We start from the raw sequence: 24787 nt of genomic DNA, 5'->3' as shown, positions 1-24787 counted from the left end.
GAGCTCTCAGTGTGGGTTCCAGCACACGTCTCATCCTGTGTTTCCCATGGCTTCTTGTGTAGAGTCTGAATGCTGTAGTCAGGCTCGCCAACACAGTGCTCCACATGGATGGCATGATTTGCTTTCTTAACCTTTTCCTGACATTCTCTCCTATAGAACTTACGTTCTTGCCTTATAGTAGTTAAAATATCATATATCCTGGGACAGTTGTTAGAACATTATTTATGGTGTGCAAAAAGAAAAGGAAACCAATTTAACTTTTTTGAAAGATGAATTACTGAATACACTATGGTATCTCTATATTATGGGATAATACAATATGTTGAGTTTATTTATTGGTGCTGCTATCATGGCACAGTGGTTTAAGCCAGTCTGCAACTCCAATATCCAATATTGGAGCATGGATTCAGCTACTGGCTACACTGTTTCAGTCCATTTCCTTGCTGATATGCCTGCTAAAGTAGCAGAAGAGCACCCAACATTTGGGTCCCTACCACCTAAGTGGGAGGCCCAAATCAAGTTCCAGGATCCTGGCTCCAGAATAGAATAGCCTCAGCTGTTCAGAGAGCAGGCCAGTAGGTGGAATATCCCTGCCTCTCTGCCACTTTGCCTTTCAAGTGAAATTATTTTTTTTAAGTGTTTTCACTTGTAAGGGACAGAAATTAAGTTCAAATTTGTATAAACCAAAAAGGGTGTTCATCGACACATACACCTAAGATCAAGAGGATATTTTAGCTTCTTGCAGAACAAGGTGGAAAACTGCACAGTATCAGCTGTGGAGGATGTCCATCTTCTCCGGCTCCTGAATCTACTCCCCTGGTTGGCTTTATTCCCAGGCAGCTTTTCCCAAGCTATGAGTAGCAAGGGTTTCTTTCCTACCAGCCTAACAACTTCCGCAGCAAATGTGGTTGGTCTTACTAACCTGTCTCCAGTCATTTGCCAAAATCTGAGCTAGATACTATGGCAAAAGGGAATTCCTTCGTTATTTAGGCCTGGATCCTATTCACATTCTAGGAATTCATTGTTGAAAGGTGGGTAAAAGGGATGGGCACTATATGGTATAGTCCATTCAGATACCACCTGCAGCACTTGTATCCCATATCGATGTTGGTTTAACCCAGCTGCTTCACTTCTTTTTTAAAGAATTATTTATTTTTATTGGAAAGAGATTTATAGAGAGGAGAGACAAACAGAAACATCTTCCATCTGCTGGTTTACTTCCCAAGTAACCGAAATGGCCAGAGCTGAGCTGATCTGAAGCCAGGAGCCAGGAGCTTCTTCTTCTCCCACGTGAGTACACCATCCCAAAACTTTGGGCCTTCCTCTGCTGCTTTCCCAGGCCACAAGCAAGGAGCTGAAAGAGAAGTGGAGCAGCTGGGATACAAACCAGCACCCGTATGGTATTGTGGTGCATGTGAAGCTAGAGCTTTAGCTACCAGGCTGCTATGCTGGGCCCTGCTTCACTTCTGATCCAGCACCCTGCTAATGTGCCTGGGCAAGCATCAGAGCATGACCCAAGTCCTTGGGCCTTTTCACCTATGCCAGAAACTAGGATAAGCCTACAGACTCTGGCTTCACACTGATGTGGCTCCAGTCCTTGTAGCCAGTTAGGAAATCAGTAAGTAGATGGAAGACCTCTCAGTCCTAACTGTTCGGGGTATTTGGGAAGTAAACCAGCAAATGGCAGCAAATGGAAGATCTCTCTTTCTCTCTCTCTCTCTCCCTCTCCCCACTCTTCTCCTTTCTTTTTAAAATTTATTTGCATGTATGTGTGTGTATCTGCCTTTCATTGACATGAAAATAAACTTAAAAACCATCTTGTTCAGAGACTAATCTACATTCTTAGCAGATACCCTACTAAGTGCATTATTTGTAGTCAGCTGAACATGTTGAGTGTTTAATCCATTGTAACATAACTATTAAGAATCAGAGTTGGATTTGAAATTTGAAGATCTTGAAAACTGCACTATAATAACATGTTTATTATTACTGTTAGATGCTAAAATTTGGATTGGATCAACCTTTGTAGACCAACATGAAAATATGTCCAACATTTAGGAAGTAGAATTTTTAAAGATAGAGTTTTTAGGCATCATGACTTGCAAATGATCTTTTGAAACAAGGTTTTTCTCAAAGTAAGATTTATATTTTTATTGGAACAGCAGTATCATACATTACAAAGATTAGCAAAATTGGCACCCTTTTTTTACTAAAATGATAAATTACTGTTACACATTAATAAACATGGAAGTATAGATTGATATGTTTTATAGGGCACTGTATTTTAACAGATTAGCATAGTTTTGTTTAGTTAAGTAAGAAACACAAAAACTGCTTCTCTCACACAGTTCCTCATCCGTCATCTCCCTCCCTGCCTCTCTTTATGTTTCATCTGTCTGTCATTCTCTGCCTTACACACACATGCTCACATCGCTCAGGCATACTTCTATTAAATGCTGTCTACATTATTTCTTCTCTTATAACTTTAAGTTTCTGAGTTTCTGTTTAGTTCTGCGAACATTTAAAATATAGATGTTGGGAACTGGTATTGTGGCATTGTGGGTTAAGTTTCCATCTGGGGTGCCCACAGGATCCCATAGGAGCCCTGATTTCTGTCTGGACTGCTCTACTTTTGATCCAGCTCTCTGCTGATGCACCTGGGAAAACAGCAGAGGAGGCCTAGGTCCTTGGGCTTCCACCTTGAGGCTGCTGAGGACATTTGGGGAGCAAACCATTGGATGGAAGATCTGTCTCTCCATCTCTCTGTCTGTTCTTCTCTCTGTGTAACTCTGCCTTTCAAATAAATAACTTTTTAAACAATTAATAAAATACAGATGTTTAGTATTTACTTGTTTAATCATTTAATATGAAATACAGGCTTTTATTATAAGGAAGGAAATTATGTTTACACTTTTGACTAAAATATGCAGTTAACAAGAGCAAGCTAGGATAATGATAATTTCTTAAACAGTAAGTTGAAATAAATTTTACTTTTCTGATATGCTTGTATTCATCCTGTAATAAGGAACTGAGAAAAGCTTATAGGCAATTCATGTTCACTTCATCCTTAGTGCACAAAAAACAGCACAAGCATTACATAGAGAAGAAAATGAATATTGTCCATTGGGCCGAGTACACTGCCATTTCCTCTAGTTGTGGTAACTGTGGTTATCATTGAGGTCACTACTGATTCCTGGTTCGGTTCACTGGGCCTGTCGGTTGTCGTCTTGGGCCCCTGGCTCAATTCACTGGGACTCCGGGTCAGTTCAGTGGGCCTCTGGGTCAGTGTCTTGGGCCTCTGGGTCGTCGTGAGACTATGGGTCACCTTAGTAGTTAGACTGGCCTTGGTACTCAGGCTTGCTTTGCTACTGAGGCCTGTCTGAGATGTCGTAGAAGGTGAGATCTGAAGTCCTGGAGAATCAGCTAATGCTCTTGAAGAATTGTCCATCAACATGAAGAGCAGGCCGATCATTGATAGCTTGAACATCATCTTCCTGTGTTTCAAAATAATTAGTAAGCAACCTAACACTTGGATCTTGAACAAACAAGCTTATATTCTTGATTGTATTTTCTTATTACATTAACATTATACAAATATGCTTTTACATTGTTTATTAGTGAGAAAATAAAAAGCTTACTTTTTTCTGTTCTTAATTTTGTGGACATACTTGTTTTTTGTGTAGGGCTGCCAATTTAAGATTTAAACAATCTGAAGACTAAAAAGGAGTTTCATTTAATGTTGCTTTAAAAAGAAAAAAGTAAATCCCTACACAAAATACAAAAAGAAAAGGGTTTGAGCTTACTATAGGGCAGGGTGGAAGCAGAGAAGAAGTAGTTTTCAAGGGGAGAATAACAAGTCCTGAAATAAATACTGGCATATTATTTTTGAAATTACTTAATAACCTTTGTTTCAGTGATGTAAAAGTTTAAGGTCCGATCACAAATTAGGATATTGCTTTAAAACATTTACTTGAGCAACTAAAAGTGATTAAGTGGAAGGATTTTCTCATTGCTGTGATGAGATTTCCTTCATTCCTACCCTCTCCCCTTCTTCCCCTTCAGCTTTACGAAAAGCTAGCCCTAAGGGCCAGCATCATGACCTCTCAGGTTAAATCTCTGCCTCAGATGCCAGAATCCCACATTAGCCATATGGGTGCTGTTTGGAGTCCTGACTGCTCCGCTTCTGATCTTCTGCTGCCAGTGTACCTGAGAAAAGAGCAGATGGCCCAGGTACTTGGGTCTTTGCAACCACGTAAGAGACCCGGTCTAATCCTGACCATTGCAGCCCTTTGGGGTGGAGTATGGGGAAAGCATTGCTGTTTGAAGGAGCTAATGGAAGTTCCTGTATTTCTCTGTATCTCTTCTTCTCTGCCTTTCAAATAAGATAAAAAATCTTTTAAAAAATACAAAAAGATAGATCTTGGAGAAGTTCGTTGGAAGACAAAAGGAAATTTATGATTGATCAAAACCAGCCCCTTTATTTTACACACTCAAACTTGAGTTATAACTTGCCTGAAACTACATATCTTGAAAATGACCAGCATTGGAATGCAAATCTAAGTCCTGTATTCTTTAGTGGATGTGAATCATAGAAGCAAACTGTATACATCACCAAATTTTTTGAAGTAAAGCTCATTTCCTATCATCCTGTTCTCAAATCAAATGGCTTGTCACATTTGAGACAATGCAAGTAACTCATGCTGGACCTGGTTAGCTTGCCATTTTTTTTTTTTTTTTTTTTTTTTAAGCTTAAAACTTAAACTTCAGGTCCTGGCGGCGTGGCCTAGTGGCTAAAGTCCTTGCCTTGAACGCCGGGATCCTATATGGGCACTGGTTCTAATCCCGGCAGCCCCACTTCCCATCCAGCTCTCTGCTTGTGGTTTGGAAAAGCAGTTGAGGATGGTCCAAAGCCTTGGGATTCTGCACTCGTGTGGGAGACCCGGAAAAGGTTCCTGGATCCTGGCTTCAGATCGGCATAGCACCAGCCGTTGCGGTCACTTGGAGAGTGAATGATGGGACGGAAGATCTTCCTCTCTGTCTCTCCTCCTCTCTGTATATCTGACTTTCCAATAAAAATAAATCATTCAAAAAAAAACTTAAACTTTAATATTAGAAATACAATGTATGCTGAAAGCTTTATTTTACTTTAATATATAGTTGGGAAAATGTCAAATTAATGTTACCTGTTGATTTTCTGTATTGAAGAGTAAGAATCCAGACCTTCTCCAGTGTCCTGTGAGGTTTCTGATTTCTTTCTCACGACGTGCTATTTAAACATGATTAGTGGAAATGTCACATGTTCTGAACTTGCCTTACCATTTGCTCTTTGCAATTATCCAACGGAATGTTTCCCAAACAACTGATGTAAACACACACTTCAGCAGAGATGAATGAATTCAGATTGTCTTTGTAAAATCTGCCTGTTTATTTACAGAATCTAATGATTAACACTTTCTTTCCCTCTTTTCTATATATTGGTGAATTTTTTCACTAGGTCAATTCCAACAAGGTTAATATGAACTTTTGGTTTTGATTTAAAATAAGTAGGCATGTTAAAGATATTGTTACTTATTTTTTCTACTTAGAGCAAAGTTGTGTATAAGGTTGTTAGTAGCCATTGTTATCTTGAGGTTATAAAAGTAATTTAGGAGTGTGACGGTTAAGTACAGTAATGAACCTTTTAGAAAAGAAGGTAGCCTTTATTAATAGAAAATTTAGTAAAAAGGTTGCATTTGAAAGTGATGTTTTCATGCTGTGTTTACAGTTTTATATGTGTATTTAACCTACCTTGACGAAAATTGTTTACTTAAAGGAATTTTGTTTTAGTCCTTTCTTCTGATAGTTAACATACAGGGAAGTTGGGTTACATTGCGCTACAGTTTTCATCACATGGGCTGTCACCCTTTAAAAATTACAGGGTTGTAAACAATGATGTTGACATACAAGGAAATTGCTACATAATTGATGAAAGTGCAAGTCAGTACATGTTCCTGGCTTGTTTTACTTGTTACAAAGTTTTTTCTTCCTGATTTAATGGACTCCATGAAAGCTAAATCTCATTTACTTGGTACATATAATAACCTCAGTAACTGGAAATTAGCATGGTCAGGTCTAAGAAGTAAACAAAAAGAAAAGCTTCTTGGCAACCAGAGTAAATATTGTAAACCAAGTACTAAAATAATGCACAGGAATTTGGTTCTGTCCTCTTTACTTGTTCATTCTGTAGATTCTCTGGGGGTTAATAGTAATAATCGTATTATTTTGGCCTTCTGCAAACTATTAGTAATGTACCCTTTTACTAATCCTGACCTTTGAGTTTGGGGTTGTGGCAGTAGTTAGTCTGTGCTTACCAACCCATTGTTTTGAATATCTTGCCTGTGCCTTTCCATATCCACTCTGTTCTCAAACCTGCTCTGTGCCCTGACATACTGACTTGTGTAAACATGTCATTGAGCTACTGTCTTCTCTGGCTTAAAGTTTACCCATTGAAAACGAGATGGGAAAGAGGAAAGCATAAGCGTGGATTATATATCTTCTTGGTAACCAAGGCTCTATGAAGATTATGGCTTATTCTGGATTGCCTTTTCCACATGACTCTCTCTGTATATGGTTTCTTCTAGTAATTGCTCCTTCTGTCCACTGCTGCAGATTAGAATATCATTTTGTTGTTTCATCTGACCTTGCCTTTTTCTTTATGTATAATCTCTAATAATCCAATTTGCTCAGTCTCCATTTCTTGCTGGAATTCTTAACTGCTGCAATTTGTGCCCTCTGTTAGCTTCCCAAAATGTATTTGTTCTTGAACAGAGAAAACATAGTTTGTTCAAGAGTTTCCAATAGGGATTGTGAGTATAAACTACGAAGTTTATAAGTTATAGAAATTATAGTATTAATTGGGTGATTAACAGAATGTCCCATGCAAGGCAAGTTGATAGGCCTTGTTAGTACAAGAACTACAACCATGTTGTGCTCTTTTTAATATGGTCAACTCAAAAATTTCTCATGTTTAGAGACTTTGTGAATACTGTAAAATTTTGAGAATAGTATTTTTTTTTAATTATTTATTATTTAACTTCAGTAATTACATTGTATTATGTGACACAGTTACATAGATACTTGGGTTCTCCCCACCCCTCCCCAAACCCTCCCACCATGGTGGATTCCTCCACCTTGTTGCATAACCACAGCTCAAGTTCAGTTGAGATTTCCCCATTGCAAGCGTATACCAAACATAGAGTCCAACATCTTATTGTCCCGTCAAGTTCAACGGCTTCTTAGGTATACCCTCTCTGGTCTGAAGACAGAGCCAGCAGAGTATCATCCCAGTCAATTGAAAGCTCCAACATACCATCAGCAAAAATTTACATCATTATGGAATTAATTGACATAGTAATGAGTAACCAATATGTTAAAAGTAAATGCGAGTTCCCAGCCACCTTCTGTGACCACCTCACCTATACTTCAATTTTAGTTTATACGCAACATATAACATTCAAAACATAACATGTTATACATAACATCATATCATCTTAAATCAAGGCAAACATGTGGTATTTAACCTTTTGGGATTGGCTCATTTCCCTTAGCATTATGGTTTCCAGTTTGGCCCATTTGGCCACAAAGAACTGCATTTTGTTTTTTTTAATAGCTGAGAATAGTATTTTTAATTTACCTCGAATTGACCTGCTGTTTTTGACATATTTTCTGAACTTCCTGTCGGCTTTCACATGTTGGCTCTACTAAAACTGTTAAGAAGATAGAAAAGACTATTCCAATTTACACAGTGACACAAATGCTTATAAATTTTACATAGTGATTTCTTGAGAATTTCAAATTTTAGTTGTAATAGCACTATAAGATAATTAGGCCCAATTTTCCTTTACGTAACATTCTCTTTGGTCTTTTGAGATTTTTGTCTCATGAAAGAGGTCCTTTCATGATCCTTTGTATCTTTCTTCAGTGACAGTTGTTTAAACTGTCTTGGCAATTTTTTAGAAAATCTCATTTATGTCCGTACATTCATTACTCTTGTGCCTCACGTCCCTTTTAAACAGACTTTACACATTTTTAAAGAATTTATTTATATCTGGTTATTTCTAAAAGCAGTTCAGGTTTTTGAGATTAAAACTATTATACTGCTAGTGGGTTTTTTACCTTTATTCAGAATTATAAGACTTTTTTAAGATTTTTATTTATTTTTATTGGAAAGTCAGATTTACAGAGAGAAGGAAAGCCAGAGAGAAAGATCTTCCATCTGCTGGTTCACTTCCCAAGTGACTGCAAGTGCCAGAGCTGAACTGATCCAAAGCCAGGAGCTTCTTCCCGGTCCCCCATGTAGGACGATGTGGGCCTAGGTCCCCAAAGCTTTGGGCTGTCCTCCACTGCTTTCCTAGGCCACAAGAGTGGAGCTGGAAGTGGAGCAGCTGGAGCAAAAGCTGGCACCAACAGGGGATCCCAACACATAGAAGGCGAGGACTTAAGCCACTAGGCTACCAGGCCAGGCCCAGAATTGTAAGATTTAAAGCATTTTAGTTGTCTATAGCAAAAGTGACTTTTCAGTATGGACAATTACAGTTCATTTAAAATTATTCCAAAAAATAGAAACTTGAGAGAATTATTCCAAACTCATTCTACAGTACCAACATTGTTTTCATACCAAAATTAGACAAGGAAGCAATAACAACAACAACAATAAAAAGAAAGATGTATTTTATATCCTTGATGAGCATGGATCAAAAAAACTCTCGACAAAATATTGGCAAACCAAATCTCAAACAGCACAACTAAAAAGGTTCACCATACTCAAGTGGGCTTTTTTCTGGAGGATACAGGGATGATTCATGCTATGCAGATCAATAAGCATGGTTCACCACATTGATTGTCATCACAGAAGATGGGAGATGGCGTTTGACCTAGCACCCCTTCAATACTTGATAAAAACTTCGAGAAAATTATGTACAGAGGAAATATATTTCAACATAATAAAGACTGTGTAAAAAAACAAACTATGTCACACTGAAAGGGAAAACTCAAAGAATACAAGTGGCAGACAGATACATGAAAAATGCTCAGTATAACTGCTCCTCAGGAAATTACAGATAAAACCCCAATGAGATATCACTTCACTCCAGTTATACTGACTTTTTCAGCAAAACCAAAGATTATAAGTTGTGGGGATCGGCCGACCCCACATGGATGAGGGGCTTCAAGATGGCGGCTGGCCGAGTGCCAGGAGGCGGGACTTGTCCCACCAGTGGGCAGGCAGGAAGTCACAAGGATAGGCTAATTCTCTATGGCTGCAATTGCTGGCCTATCAGATAGCGCCCCGTGGACCACGGGCAGAAGTGATTGGTGGAAGAACTGTATATAAGCAGCTCGCTTTCGGCAATAAACACCTTTTTTGGTTCGTCTGCCTTTTTTGGTTCGCCCTCTCCTTTTGGTTTTGTCTCTCTCCTTTTTGGTTCGTGACATTCTGGTGACCCTTCTGGGGGGAATGGGGGAAATACAGAAACGGGAAGAATTGGGAAGAAGGGTGGTAGAAAACGGGAGGAAGGGTGGCGAAGAAGCAGGTAGGAAAGCTTAGACAGATGGAGGCCACAGCAGCAGAGAAAAGGTTTTAAAACGCAGCCGCTTTTGCCAGTTTTTCCCTGCCCTCCAAGAATATTCCTTGTCATTTTAGTGTTGCTGCAGGGTGGCGACAATAAGTGCTGATATGGAAAAACAGGAACTCTTGTACATGGTTATTGGGAATTATAGTATTATAACTGTAATTGATTAAGATAGCCATTTAGATTAGTAATACAGCCATTTTGAAAAACAATGTAGCACTTCCACAGAAAGCTAAAAGGACCTGGCAGTTAGCCTGCTGGTTGGGACACCCACATCCCGTTTTGGAGAGCCTATGTCTGAGTCCCAGCTCTGTTTGCGACCCTAGCTTCCTGTGGGTGCACACCTGGGAGGTGAAGGCTCAGTAGCCACCTTCCTGTCACCCACCTGGGGCACCTGCTCTTGGCTGTAGCCTGGTCAACCTCAGCTGTTTCAGGCATTCAGAGAATGAACCAATGGATGGGAGCTCTTTCTCTTCTTTCTTTGTATCTGTTTCTCTTTTTCTCTGTCATGCACATTCTTTTTTTTTTTTTTTTTACATAGAAACATTTCTTTAAAAATAGGACTGTCACATGATGCAATAATCCTGCTGCTGGGCATATATCCAGGAAAGTGAAATTGCTCCTATGAAGAGAGATGTACTTGTCCCTGTTTCTAGCCCTGTTCACAATAACCAAGAAATTGAAACAGCCAAAGTGACCAACAGCTGCTGAGTGAAAAAGAAAAGGTGCATTGGAAGATAAAAGAATCAAACAGGTCATTACTTGAGTGAAATAACCCAGGCACAAAAACACAACTGGTGGGGGCCAATGTGGTTTCTCAACAAGCTAATCCTCCACCTTGCAGTTCATGACCTGGCTGCTTGTTTCCCATCCAGTTACCTGCTTATGGCCTGAGAAGAGAGTGGGGAATGGCCCAGGCCTTTAGGACCCCCTCGGAAGATCTGGAAGCCCCTGGTTCCCAGCTTAGGATCAGCTCAGCTCTAACCCTTGCAACCACTTGGGGAGTGAACCAGCAGAGAGAGGATCTGTCTCTCTCTTTCTTTCTGTAAATGTGCCTTTCCATTAAAAATAAATAAATCTTTAAAACATGCACACACAAGTAATGGGAAATCTCACTCATAAGTAGATACTAAAGAATTGATCTACTAGATGTACTGAAGTATAATGAAATAGCCAGAGGCTGGGGACAATGAGAGGAAGACAAGGACAAAGAAAGGCTGACTTATAACTACTGCATTACCATTAGAGAGTTAGAAGATTATGTGTACACTAAGAAGTAAAATATTTTCAAAAATATTTAAAATATATTCTAGCAAAATGACTTTTCAACTTGGGAGGACTACTTTTTAAAAATGGGGAAACTTTCTGAGACAGTCAATATACAACTTTGTCACAAGGCAGGCTATTTTCTTCTTCTTCTTTTTTTTTTTTTTTTTTTTTTTTTTGGTAACTTAAAGCTTTTTTTTATTTGAAAGACAGATTTAAATGGCTGCAACAGCAGAGCTGAGTCAGTTTGAAGCCAGGAGCCTATTCCGGGTCTCCCACACTGGATCAGGGCCCCAAGGACCCAGGCTGTCCTCCAGTGTTCTCCCAGGGCACAACATAGACCTGGACTGGAAGTAGAGCAGCCAAGACATGAACCCATGCCTGCATGGGATGCTAGTGGTAGCAGGTGAAGGATCAGTCCATTGAACCACAGGTCCAGCCCCCTCATGACACCTTTAAAACAGTATTATGTGTGGAATAGTATTGCAGCAGTTTTTTTTAACATATTTTATTTTGTTTTATGATATCGTTCCATAGGTTCTGGGGATATTGTCATTTTTTACAAAGATTTATTTATTTTTATTGGAAAGTCAGATCTACAGAGAGCAAGAGAGACAGAGAAAGATCTTCCATCTGCTGGTCCACTCCCCAAGTGGCCGCAACAGCTGGAGCTGAGCTGATCCAAAGCCAGGAGCCAGGGGCTTCTTCTGGGTCTCCCATGCTGGTCCCAAGGTTTTGGGACTTCCTCGACTACTTTCCCAGGCCACAAGCAAGGAACGGAATGGGAAGTGGAGCAGCCAGGACTAGAAATGGTGCCCTATGGGATCCCAGGTGTGTGCAGCTTTTTTTTTTTTTTTTTTTGTAGAATTTGGAGTTAGAGCAAGAGACGTATGTAATAAAGTTTGCTTGTTAACACAAGAGAAATTTTATGTAATTTTTACACACAAAAAAAAACCACACCACAAGGACATATTAGGCCCTACAAGTAGATTGAGATTTTTTTAAAAGAATGATTTTTTTAGTAGACAGATTTACAAGGAGATACGGAGAGAAACATCCACTGATTTATTCCCTAAATGGCCACAGTTAGGTGTAGCTGACCCAGTCCAAGGCCAGGAGCTTCTTCCCGGTCTCCCCCATTGCCAAGAAGCTGAATCCTTCTCCACTGCTTTCCCAGGCCATAAGTAGGGAGCTGGGTGGGAAGTGCAGATTCTGGGACCTAAACTGGCATCCACATGGGGAGCCTTTGAGCCATTGTGCTGGCTCCTAGATTGAGTTGTATAAACAGCTATTTCCTGGCTTTGATCATTTGTCATAGCATGAGGAAATGTAGCTACATGTCTGATGTTAAGCAGTAGAGCTGGTAAGTGGGCTATAGGCCTGTCCCTCCTCACCATCACCCCTCCTAGGTGTATGGTGAATGCTAAAGCTTTGCTTAGCAATTGTGGGCATTCCCAGTGGTTACTGTGGTTAAATGGTGGCCTGATTTTCCTTTACTGATGTTTTGAGGTTTTTTCTGTCTCAATGAAAAGTCATTAAATTTTAATTTATTTTCCATTGAGGCAAGCATTATAAAAGCATTCAGACTCCTTCAGCCTTCCAGAAATGTTCAGTGTGTTTAAATAGTGACTCTAGGCAACAAAATAATACAAAAGAACAAACTGCATCTCCTGGCATTTCATCAGATTTATTAATCCTTGGTCTTGTAGTATCCATGTGAAATGTGCAGGTAACTGATTTTTTGCTGCTAAATCACTATCTCATGGATGAAGTAAATAACAAACTGTGTGTACCACAAATCAGTTATTTGAAGCATAGTTGAAGAGGTACATGCTTGGGGAATTATGTATCATTTGGATTCAATTATTCTCACTTCTGATGTTATTACTTAGTCAAGAATACAAGGAACAGTGTGATCATTACAGTGTTGTGTGTGACACCTGCAGAGTGCTTTACTGTACCTGCTTTAATTCACTCCTTAAAACACTCCATGGAATGCATGCTCTTCACCATACCTTTTACCAGTGACCATGTGCTCATTGGTCCAAGGTTTTAGCACAGACTATGGGTGGCAAAATGCCATTCTCTATTAAACTACAATGTGCTTTAAATACAGTTAGAATTGTGTTGAGAAGACAAATGTGAAAAGTTGTGTTGTTTCAACATGTATGTGCATTTGATTTTTGTGTTTTGATCTTGTCAATAACTTTAAACAAATTCAGAATCTCAGACAAGGGTTTTCAGGCCAGGGTAAACAGCTACATTGGACTTACATCCACCTGGTTTGTAACTGTGCTTATCTCACTTGGGACCGTTGGACCTAATGGCGATTCTTCAAAATTGAGCTTCTGAAGACCTCACTCAAAACCACAGCTTTCAAAGTGTGAAACAAACTAGTCTGTTTAACACATTGTTAGCACTTGAAGGTGATGTTTGTTTATACTTATTTGCCTGAGTACCCCTGAACTATTTATTATAGTGAATTGCTCTCAGGTATTAGAATTAACCTTTTCTTTAAAACTGTCCCAAACGTAGTTCCCTGCTTCTCAGAGCTAGTGTCTTATATGACAAGTGGTAGCCTAGCCAGATCACCCTCTCTTAACTCTGTTTCATCTCTTCTTTCTTAAGATCTTGATGTATGTGGAAGAAACTTGACTCTAGGAGAAAACTTCCAGGCTTGACTTGCTCTGCTTAAGTTGTGGTCATTGTTAGGGTAGCCAGTGGTCACATCTTTGATATCTGTGTATTCATTATTTTAGTTGTAAGTTCCAATAAAGATGTTCAGAAGTAAAACTTCTAGGAGGAAGTGATATATAAGCTGAAATCTAAAGAATGCATTGGGCATGTGAGGACTAGATAGGCAAGAAGGAAAAGATAGGAAAAGAAGACTTGTAGCAGTGCTGAAAGCCTGCTGGCCAGAGTGCACTAAATGGAGAAAAAGGAGTTGTGTTTGAACCACACAATGTGGGGGAGCTTGAAACTTCAGGATGAGATTGCAAAGCAAAGCAATATTTGGGTCATACAGTAAGCCATATGGAGGTAGGCCAAATCATTGAAGAGTTTGTGATTTTTTTTAAAGATTTATTTATTTTCATTGGAAAGGCAGATGTGCAGAGGAGGAGAGACAGAGAGGAAGATCTTCCATCCGATGGCTCACTCCCCAGGTGACTGCAATGGCTGGAGCTAAGCCAATCCAAAGCCAGGAGGCAGGAGCTCTTCTGGGTCTCCCACATGGGTGCAGAGTCCCAAGGCTTTGGGCCATCCTCCATTGCTTTCCCAGGCCACAAACAGAGCTGGATGGGAAGGAGGGCCACCGGGATTAGAACCGGCATCCATATGGTATCCCGGCGTGTGCAAGGCGAGGACCTTAACCACTACACTATCACACCGGGCCCAAGAATTTGTCATTTGAAAAGGAGAGAAAAGAGCTTCTCCATTGAGATCTGTGGGGGAACAGCCCTGTCTATAGTGGGCTGCTTCAGCTAGATTCAGTTGATTGTGCTCACAGGAATCCTGGTTGTGCCTGTCTCCGACCTTCACCATCAAGATTGCTGTGGTCCTTCAATCACCTCCTATTACTCACAGTTCACCTTGCTTCTTCTCATTTCCTTTGTTTTCTAGTTTAGTCTGAATCGCTTTGGCCAGATCCTCTATTCATTAGTTTATTAGATCATGTTCTTTAAGGACAAGACACATCATAAAATATTCTTGATGTACAGTTTTAGCCTTTTGGTATTTTTTTTTATTTTGTTTTTATACATAGATCTGTAGCATGTATATTTATGTCCTGTAATTTTTTGTTATTTCATTTAATTTTTTTCCTAAGATTCATTTATTTTTATTGCAAAGTCAGATATACAGAGAGAAAGATCTTCCATCTGCTGGTTCACTCCCCAAGTGACTAAAACGGCCATAGCTGAGCTGATCCGAAGTCAGGAGCCAGGATCCTCCTCTGGGTCTCCCATGCAGGTGCAGGGTCCCAAGACTTTAGGTCATCCTCAGCTGCTTTTTCAGTCCACAAGCAGGGAGCTAGATGGGAAGCAGGGCCACCAGGATTAAAATCGGTGCCCACCTGGGATCCTGGCCGCGACTGCAAGGTGAGGATTTTAGCCACAAGGCTACCACATCGGGCCCCCTTTTACTTTAAAAATTTTTAACATCTTATATTTTCATTTTATTTGGAAGACAGAGAACTGGAAACATATCTTCCATCTGCTGGACTATTCCTCAAATGCCCGCAACAGCCTGCACTGATCTAGGCCAAAATTAGGAGCCAGGCACACCATCTGGGTCTCTTACATGAGAGACAAGGAACCAGGTACTTGAGCTATCGCCTTTTGTCCCCTGGAATGTGAATTGGCAATAAACTGCATTGCAAGTGGAAGAGCGGTTTGAACCTAGGCACTCACTATAATGTGAGTTCTGGGCTTATCAACCAGGGTCTTACTCGCAGGTATGTAGGCTGTCACCTGCTGCCTCCCAGAGCTGTAAGGCTGAATTGGAGGTGGAAGAAGGGCTCAAACACAGGAACTCTGATAGAAGTGGGCATTCCAAGCAGGCCTCAATTACTGAGGCAAATGCCCACCCCTGCTTATCTTTCTAAAATTTGCATTGTTTACATTTCAGACTTTGAAAACTCTTCATAAATATTTTTATTGGCTGAATAATACTGTGGTCAGTTGGTTAAAACTTAGGCTCCTAAGGGTGAATATGTAACATTTTTTTCTGTTTTTCTTAGAAGGAATGCTGTGATTCAGCTAAAATTTACTAAAGATTAAAGTCTTTTAGGTTTCAATTCACTGTCAAATTGCTGTCTAAAGAGTTATACCAATATATGAATGTAGCCATTTCATTATATTTGCCCAAGTATTACTTTTTATTACTTCTATGTAATTACTTGCAGGTTTTTTAAATTGATTTGAAGGAAATAAATGTGTGTGCATGCTTACCCTCTCTGATTCACTCCCCAGATTCCTATAAAAGCTTGGACTAAAGGCAGATAGATACTAGAAATTTAATCCAAGACTCCCACAGGGGTGACAAGAAACCAGTCATTTTAGCTATCACCACTAGTTCCCGGTATCCACATTAGTAAGAGACTGGAATCAGAGGGTCAATCCAGGTATCAAACCCCAGTTCTCTGTTATGGGCATATGAGATCTTAAAGTGACTTTTAACTGCTAGATTAAGTACCCAGCATTACTTGCTATTTTAGTAATTTTTGAACAATGGTCGCATGTTTGTATTGCATTTCTCAGTTATGTGGTTGACTATATTGTCACATCTTTTTTAATCAGCAAGCTTTCTACCTTGCAAATGTTTTGTGTCCTTTGCCCAGTTACTCATAAATATTATAGTATTTTTAGGGCCCAGCAGTTAAAGTCCTCGCCTTGAACGCACTGGGATCCCATCTGGGCACCAGTTCTAATCCCGGCAGCTCCACTTCCCATCCAACTCCCTGCTTGTGGCCTGGGAAAGCAGTTGAGGACGGCCCAAAGCTTTGGAACCCTGCACCCACGTGGGAGACTTGGAATAGTTTCCAGGTTCCCGGCTTCAGATTGGCATAGCACCGGCCGTTGCCGTCACTTGGGGAGTGAACCATCAGACGGAAGATCTTCCTCTCTGTCTCTCCTCTCTGTATATCTGACTTTGTAATAAGAATAAATAAATCTTTAAAAAATTATAATATTTTTATACCAATTTTATAAGCTTTATGATCTTCTATTTGAGTATTGTTAATCAGGCTTATATTGTCAGCATATATTTTGAAACTTTATATAGATAAATCTATCAATGTGTTCTTTGATTTTTTTCTGATTAAAAACAAGCCTTCCATTTGGAGATTTATTAATTTTATTTAAATTTCTGGTTTTATGACATTATTTTGTTGGTATTATCTTTTTTGGTTCTTAATGTTGGTGTTTCACATGAAGTAAGTCTTAAATTGGATTGTTATCCCATTTCCATAGCATTATTTATTGAATTTTATCCTTCTAAATGTTTGAGAATGTACTATCTGGTAAACGCTGCTCCTCATATCATGCCTGTGAGGGCATAGAGACATGGAAGGCTAATTTGTTGATTTAACACAGCTGACCCAGAAGACTTTATTACAGATTGAATTCTTAAGTGTACTGTGTTCTAATTATGCTATCATTTCTATATTTTGTTAGTGTGCCTTTCTTTTTTTATACATTTTATACCTTTCTTTTTTCTATACCTTTCTTAATTATTAACAGTTGAAATGTATTTTCCTCTTGAGATAGTTACCTCTGATTTCTTCTATTTGCTTTCTTGCTTGTTTAGTTTTTTTAATGAACTTAAGTATTTTATGTACCAAGATTTTCCTTTTTTAAAAGATTTACTTTTATTTGAATGGAGAGACAAAGAGAGAGAGGTCTTCTATCCACTGGTTCACTTCCAAAACAGTCACAATGGCTCGAGCTGAGCCAGTCCAGAGCCAGGAGCCAAGAGCTGCTTTCCAGGTCTCCCACGTGGGTGCAGGGACCCAAGGACCCAGGCTATCCTCTGCTGCTTTCCCAGGTCATAAATAGGGAACCGGATTAAAAGTACAGCAACTGGGACATCAGTTGGCACCCACATGAAATGCCAGTGCTGCGATACTCAGGTTAGCTTGTAATACCACCATGCCAGCTCCTGTACCAAGAAGATTTTCACTGGAATGTTGACAGAAGTGATGTAATTCATAAATGCACTGAAAATACTTAAAACTTTGCAATATGCAATCAAGGTGTGTCTCCTATATTTAGTCAAGTATGTATGTTTTAGGTCCTGACTAGATGTCTGTTTAGTGAAAGAATGAATGAATGGAGAAATTTTGTTTTGCAATGTCCCAAGTAATGCTAAAAAGATTGACTTAGTGACCATCCTTGTTTGGATTGTGACTGTAATAGAATTATAACTCACCTTACACTGGCGTGATGTTGGCTGGCAGTTTGCCTTATATAATTTCTTTTCTAGATATTAATTTTGTGTTGGCTCTTATCTGACACCTTGAGTGTCAGGTAACAGAATTTGCTGTTTCTTCAGAGCATTATTACCAATTATTAAATAGCATGTGTGAATGGGACAGGATACTAAAGGCTTTGTGTGAATTATGTTAGTTAATTCTCTGGGAAAAATCATATGTTCTACTAACGTGTTTCATAGATGGTGAAACTGAGACTTAGATCAGTGAATTGTCTTTTGTTATGCATTTAGAGTTGTGTAACTGAGAAGTGTCAGAGGCAAGCAAGTTACTTCTGAGATAGAACCAAATCTTAGTGGATGGATGGGACAGATATAGATACACATATGTGTCTATATACAGATGCTCATTATCCTACAAAATTAGTTACCTGTATGCCCAGCCTACTAAACATCATAGCTTAGTGTAGCATACCATAAAGGTACTCAGAAAGCTTTACATTAAATAAAGTCATCTAATAAAAATAAAACATTTTAATACAGTGTTAAAACCTCATGTTAATATGTTGAATACTGTTCTGAAAATTGAGGAACAGAATGGTTGTACAGTTAGACTTTTGTATCATCATAAAGATTGACAATCTTAAGTTGAACCATCAACAGGGACTCTGCACATATACGTACATAAATATATTTCTGTATCTGGTGAGTTTGTGAAATAGACATTGAGAACAAATGCATTTTAAATGCTTACAGAGTCCAGAAGTATAGTGGTACAAATCATACTGTCAAATAGTTAATCTTCTTCCATTAATAATGGTAATACTATTTCCTTAGAAGGAAATATTACCTAATTATCTAAGTATTATCTATCAGGCTAGATAGCGTATCTAAGGCCTTAGTCTGAAAAGTGGACATATGGCATGCTTGTGTACTTGCTGGGATTTTCCTTTGCATTCTGCAGACATGTCAGGTAGTATCAACATAATCCACAGCTGTTGCTGATGTTGTGGGCCATAATTTCACTGTAGTGTTGCCCTCCCCTAAGAGGAACTGTAAAACAACATTGAATTCTTGGCATCCCCAGAGTGAAAGTAAGTTGCCTCTAAGAAACCTTCCTTCTGTGGAACTCAGTTCCTGTGTATTTTAAAAACGAAATGTAATTGCGTGGTAGAAGAGTTTGAGCTTGCAGTCTGTAGGTAGGACTGTGAAGGCACTGTGTTTCTCAAGGGAGTGGTGCAGCTTGAGAGATAATGCATTTTTAAATTATTGGGAAAGCTTCTTCAGATAACCTTGTTTCTTCATGATAAGATTTCCAGGTACAATGAGCCATTTAGGTTTTCTGGGGTAGATACATATTTAAGAGTCAGTATACTAAATAACAAGAAGGCAATTGTGTTATTGAAGCTTAATTATAATTTTCTCATATTCTTGGTTCCTAAAAAAAAGTATATGTTCTTAAAAGAGAAGACTATCTGTTTAAATTTCTTAAGAGGAGCATAAAAGTTTCTGTGTTGTTTTTCCAATTCTAGAAATGCTTGAAGTTTTTTTTCTTCCTTGTGTCTTATGAATTAAATACCTTGTTTATGGCTCACCCATCTCAGTTAATGCTATCTTCCGTTGTAATCTAGTGCCACTCCGCCCCCCTCCCCCACTTTTTAAGACTTCTGACTTTTGGCTACTAAGTTGTGTTTGGTGCTAATTCATAAAGTGACTTACTTTTGTAGAAGATTCTCAATTATTTGTATCTAAATTGAATTCCAGTGTATTTGGTTGGAGTGTCAAGCTCTGCCCCTGCGCCAGGCGTGCTCTTGTAGTCTGCCTTCAGTGGCTTTCTCTTCTGGGAATGGTACCAAATGAATCCAATTTCATGTCTCTCCCTCCCTCCCTCCCTCAGTACCATCCAGGTTTGTTAGACTGCGTGGTTTCATCCATAAGCTAATCTTATTCTTTATTGAAGTAAATTAGATTCCAATTTCTGATTGTACAAAGATAAAATTCCTTGTCTTGCCCTAATAGGATTCTAATTTTGTAAAAATTAGAATTTTTCATTAGTAAATGGTCTATTAAGTATGTACCAAAAATGTTCCTTGGCCTATCTTAAACTAAAGCTTTTTATTTCTAATACTTCAACACACACACACACACACACACACACACACACATCTACCAAAGTTTAACTTTCCTTATTAAAATGCAAAGCCTAGTGTCTTCCTGTTTTTTGAAGAGCTTTTGTCCATTATTATAATCTGTAAAGTAGCCAAGAGCTCCTTAGAAGCAGGACATCATTTAGATTTAAAACAATTATGACCTGTGTGTAAACTAATTGATGTGGTGTAACCATTTGCGGGGGTGGCAGCCACGGTTTTACTTCAGTGGCAAAGTCTGGAGACCGCCGATTCTCATTCACCTTAAAGACTTCACCAAAGTTTCCCTGGGAAAAAAAGCTGTTAGATTGTTTTTATTCTGCTGGATAAAGTTTGTGTAACTAGAAAAACAGATGACACAGTTGTGAGCATAGACCTTTTATTTTTTTTCTCAGATGTTTGACAGTGTAAACATACATAAAATACATATTAAAGTTTAGATGCTTTGTATATTGTGCAATAAATTGAAGCCTTAAAAAGAAAACATTTCATTAAAAAGAAACTCATTAGTTTTACTTAAGACAGTAAAATAGCAGCAAGTACCAAGACATTGTGCGCTTCTTTTATTTAAGACAAGTTACTTCATTTACATCGGAGTCCAAAATGTAAGACTGGCTTTCTTGAATAGTTAATATAGCTTGAGTCACTGGTTAGATAGGGGCATATTTTCCCGACTGTACATCAGAGAGGAGTGCTTTCATTAGATCAGAAAGTGCAGACCCTCAGCCAGCCAGCATGACCACAGCATTAAGCATTAAGAGAAACGAAGTATTTACTTCCCAAGCACTTGCAACAGAAGGTAAGTGAGTCTTTACGTTTGTGGTTGTTTCTTCCCTCCGTAAGTTAAGGGTTGTGCTTTGTTGAGGCATTTCTGAGAAATTATTTGGCATGCCACTGGTGATACTTAGGGTCAAGGGTGTTGGGGAGGATTTTGTGGAGCTAGTGAGGCTTGTGTTTGCAACCATTCCATCCTGGAGATGAACAGTGAGAGTCGCAGCTGCTGCTTCATGGGAATTGGTGGCTCCTGTGGCTGTATCTTCTGGATAGGGCACCAAGGCCTTATCAGTGCTAGTGAAGGCGCTATCTTTGCTTAGTGTGACACCAAACGTTTCCTTTGTTCGAAATTGTTTGGGTATTTTGGTCACCTTGGGCTGAGTTACCATGCTTAGAGAGTTAATGGTGTCCCCTGTCTGTGTACCACTTACAGTGAATAAGCTTGAGGTAAATCCAGCAGGTGTGGGATATATGTTCTGCTCCCTCAGCGATGATGTTTGGTTAGAACAGGGAGTCCCTAATACATGGGCCTTTGTTTCCATCATCCACTTGAATAAGTAAGTCATGTTTTGTTTGTGATCACATGACCACCTGTTATTGTGAAGAGTTATCTCTTGTAATTGAAAGAGTTGGTCAAAAGACTGCTCTGGAATGAACGTGAACTTATTGTTGTGTAGGTAAAGATGTGTGAGATTTGTCAGGTTTATTAATGTTCCTGGAAGGATTTGGGTCAAGGAATTATTAGACAGGTCCACAATAAGTAATTTGGAAGGCATGTTGGTTGGAACTGTCCAAAGTTTGTTACTACTGAGATTGAGAACCTCAAGATTTCTAAGTGTGTTTTTAATGAGGACAACCTTCTCCAGCATGTTCTTAGAAACATCCAGATATTTAAGATTCCATTGATAAGCAGTATCAGATTTGTCAAGAAGTTTAATGTTGTTGTTAGCAGCAGACACATTCCAAAGAGACCGAGGTAACTGAGCAGGCAGGCTTTCCAGCCTGTTATTTGAAATGTCCAGGGTCCTCAGATTGGTATACTGCGTTAACTGGTTATGCAGATCAGTGAAGTGGTTATGAGACAGGTTTAAATGAATAATATTCTCTTGCAGTCCAGACGGTAATGTAGTCAAGTTTCTGCCTGAACAATCCACATATCTGTGCCTCTCTGTGCATTTACATTGGAGAGGACAAATGCATAAAATACCAGGTGTGAGAAACAGAAGGATGAACAGGCAGGGAGACATTTTCAATATCTGATATTCCATCAAAGCCTGGAAACAAACAGATACACCCTTCTTTTAATATGCAAATACAATTTAGGCATCTGCATGGGTCAGTTAGCATTAGGCAAAATTTTCAATAAACCTCCTTGTTGTCGAGTCCTTTTATAATTGTTCCAGTGATTAAACTAACAAAGCTCCCCTTCATTTATAGTCCAAATGCCTAATCCTTCAACTGGGGCTATGTGGTAGAGACTCTCTCTTCTACCCTATCCTGCATTTTCTTTCTCCTTTTACAATAATTTTTCTTTTTCTTACTCAAGCTCCCAGAAACTTAATAAGGTAAATTGACATTCTCTGTAAACATGAAGAGTTGCAGTCTTAGCTGTTACTGTTTTTGATAATATGCCTTCTTACTTAGATAGGAAAAAATGGCTGTCATGTCTCTCTTTTTACATCTCTGCAGTAATATGAGACTCAGTATGTTTGTAGGATGAAATTTTATTTAGATATTAAAGCAGTTCGTCCAAATTTTATGCTTGTCTGGTTGAACATTTGTCCTGGTTGAACATTTTAAGGCACTTGAAAAATCCAGACCAACACCATAGCTTAAAGCCTCACATTTTCTGAAGTGATTACCCCTGTATATTTCAGTGCCATTTTCAAAAGGAAAGCTATATAACATGTATATATACATATATATGTAAAACATGTATATATATATTTACCAACAAATGAATATTTAAAAGAAATCCCTCCACTGATACTGCAGCAAATTTCTGGTGCATGCACTCACTATTGAATAAATAGTCAGTCTTAGCACTGACTTTTTCTTAAAGGAAGGAAAAGGGGGGAAATGGGATTTGCTCTTTTACTGATGTAAATAGCAGCTTACCATAGTGTCGTCTTCACCATCAGCATCTCATTTTCTCCGGGAAATGTAAAGCTTAGAGGTCGTGTTGTTCTGGAGAGTCGGCACCGTCTGTGGCCGTGGGCTGTGCGTGCCTGCTCAGCTGCATTGTGCTGCTGGGAGCTGGAGCTCTGCAACCACCTGATCAGGACCACAGAGGAGGACTGCAGAGCTGTCATGGGCGCTGACTCAATGCACTGCGAGAGGTGCAGGCTCTCTGCAAGTGCATGACCTGCACCGGACCTGTTACAGGGTACAAGACGTCACACACCCTAGAACCAGCCCTTGCTGCTTTCTGCTTGTCTGCTTAGCTTTCAGTCTCCATTTTAACGTTTGCCTCATTAAGAATTTGTGGTTCTGTTTAATGCCTCTGCTTGAATTCTTTTTACATGTTGAAAAGTGTTCAGAATGAGCTTGACTTTCCTTTTGGATAGCTTCTAAGATATTAAGATTTTTAATTCCTGCCTTTTTATATTCTTTCCAAAAATTGTACAGTCGTGTTATTTCTTAAAATACCATAACAGTCTGTTTGATTTTTATGTCCATTTATGCTATAGTCATTGTCATGTTGTTCACTCAGCTTTTCGAATTTATTACCCACTTAAATATTTCATCTTTTTAAGGAGATACAGAAGTACTTAAACAGGATTATTTTGCCTTTATTTTTCTCTGACACAGAGAATTATTTGCTTAAGGCTATAAAAAAACTACATTACTCTTTAAAATGAGCATCTTATTTTTTATTTTTAATTCCTGTGGCACGCTAAATGTTTTATTATGTGTTTTAGGGATAAAGTTTATTTTTGCTCTTCATGAAACTTATATGACTGGTAAATGAATATGACTGCTTTTTCTAGAGATATTTTGGTGCTAAATGAATAACCATGTATTTGATTTTGTAGTTTAAAAATAACTACCAATTTCAAGTGATTTGTTTAAAAATTTTTATGTTTTGTTTTCAAAGATTGTAGTTTTTAAATTTCATGAAATAATGTAAAAGGAGAGACTTTGATTATCAGCTCAAATTTATGGTTATTGTCCTTCCATATTGGACTGATGGTCTAAATACTATTTTTTTTAAAAGATTCATTTTATTTTTATTGGAAAGTCGGATATACATAGAGAAGCGAGACAGAGAGAAAGTTCTTCCATCTGCTGGTTCACTCCCCAAGTGGCTGCAGTGTCCAGGCTGAGCTGATCTGAAGCCAGGAGCCAGGAGCTTCTTCCAGGTCTCCCACAAGGGAGCAGGGTCCCAAGGCTTTGGGCCATTCTTGACTGCTTTCCCAGGCCACAAGCAGGGAGCTGGATGGGAAGCAGAGTGACCAGGATACAAACGGGCGCCCATATGGGATCCCAGCATGTGTAAGGTGAGGACTTTAACCACTAGTCTACCATGCCAGGCCCCTAAATAGTATTTAAACTCACATTTCATTTCGAAAATGATCAATTTATCTTAGTAAAGAAAGCAAGTGAAATCATGGTATTTTGATTGTTATACTGTCACTGTTTTTTAATGGGAATTAACACACTGAATATAAGAAACAAATCTAAATGGTCTCCTTATTGAACGGTTTTTGTGTCTCTAAATTGCATTTACCATTATTTAAATTGTATACACCAATAGAATTTACTGTGTGAAAATTTTATTTTTTAGGGAAAGAAACTATGCTTGAGGAATCCCCAGTTGTAGAAAACTAATGTTCTTTGAAAAGTACCTATATTTTAAAAGAGAGCAGCATTAGAAATTTATTATTGATTTGGTGCTTTATTGCCACTTTACTTTGAGAGTTCAGTTAGGCTCTTAAGATTCTTTCTATGGATTTCAGAAACCAGTCATCCATCATAGCACTTTAAAACCACTGTGTTCAAAAAGAGTGTATTTTTAAAAATTGAAACATTTGGGCCCAGCGGCATGGCCTAGCAGCTAAAGTC

The 24787-nt window shown here is 38.8% G+C and overlaps 2 protein-coding genes across 4 annotated transcripts in view; one reads left to right on the top strand and one right to left on the bottom strand.

The window, feature by feature from the left end:
- The window catches only part of NF1 (neurofibromin 1), a 246717-nt gene that overhangs the window by 145715 nt on the left and 76215 nt on the right, over window positions 1-24787 (top strand). The window lies entirely within an intron of this gene.
- OMG (oligodendrocyte myelin glycoprotein) lies at window positions 20314-23748 on the bottom strand. Its single transcript, XM_004593892.3, has 2 exons — window positions 22841-23748; window positions 20314-21996 (listed from the first exon to the last, which is right to left on the bottom strand). The coding sequence occupies exons 1-2, from the start codon at window positions 22841-22843 to the stop codon at window positions 20671-20673; spliced, it is 1329 nt and encodes a 442-aa protein (XP_004593949.2). The 5' UTR covers window positions 22844-23748; the 3' UTR covers window positions 20314-20670.

This window comes from Ochotona princeps, chromosome 17, assembly GCF_030435755.1.
Source record: "Ochotona princeps isolate mOchPri1 chromosome 17, mOchPri1.hap1, whole genome shotgun sequence".
In the NCBI taxonomy this organism is placed as follows: Eukaryota; Metazoa; Chordata; class Mammalia; order Lagomorpha; family Ochotonidae; genus Ochotona; species Ochotona princeps.
Note: the sequence above shows the minus strand (reverse complement) of the source record. Positions and strands in the feature narration are given on the sequence as shown.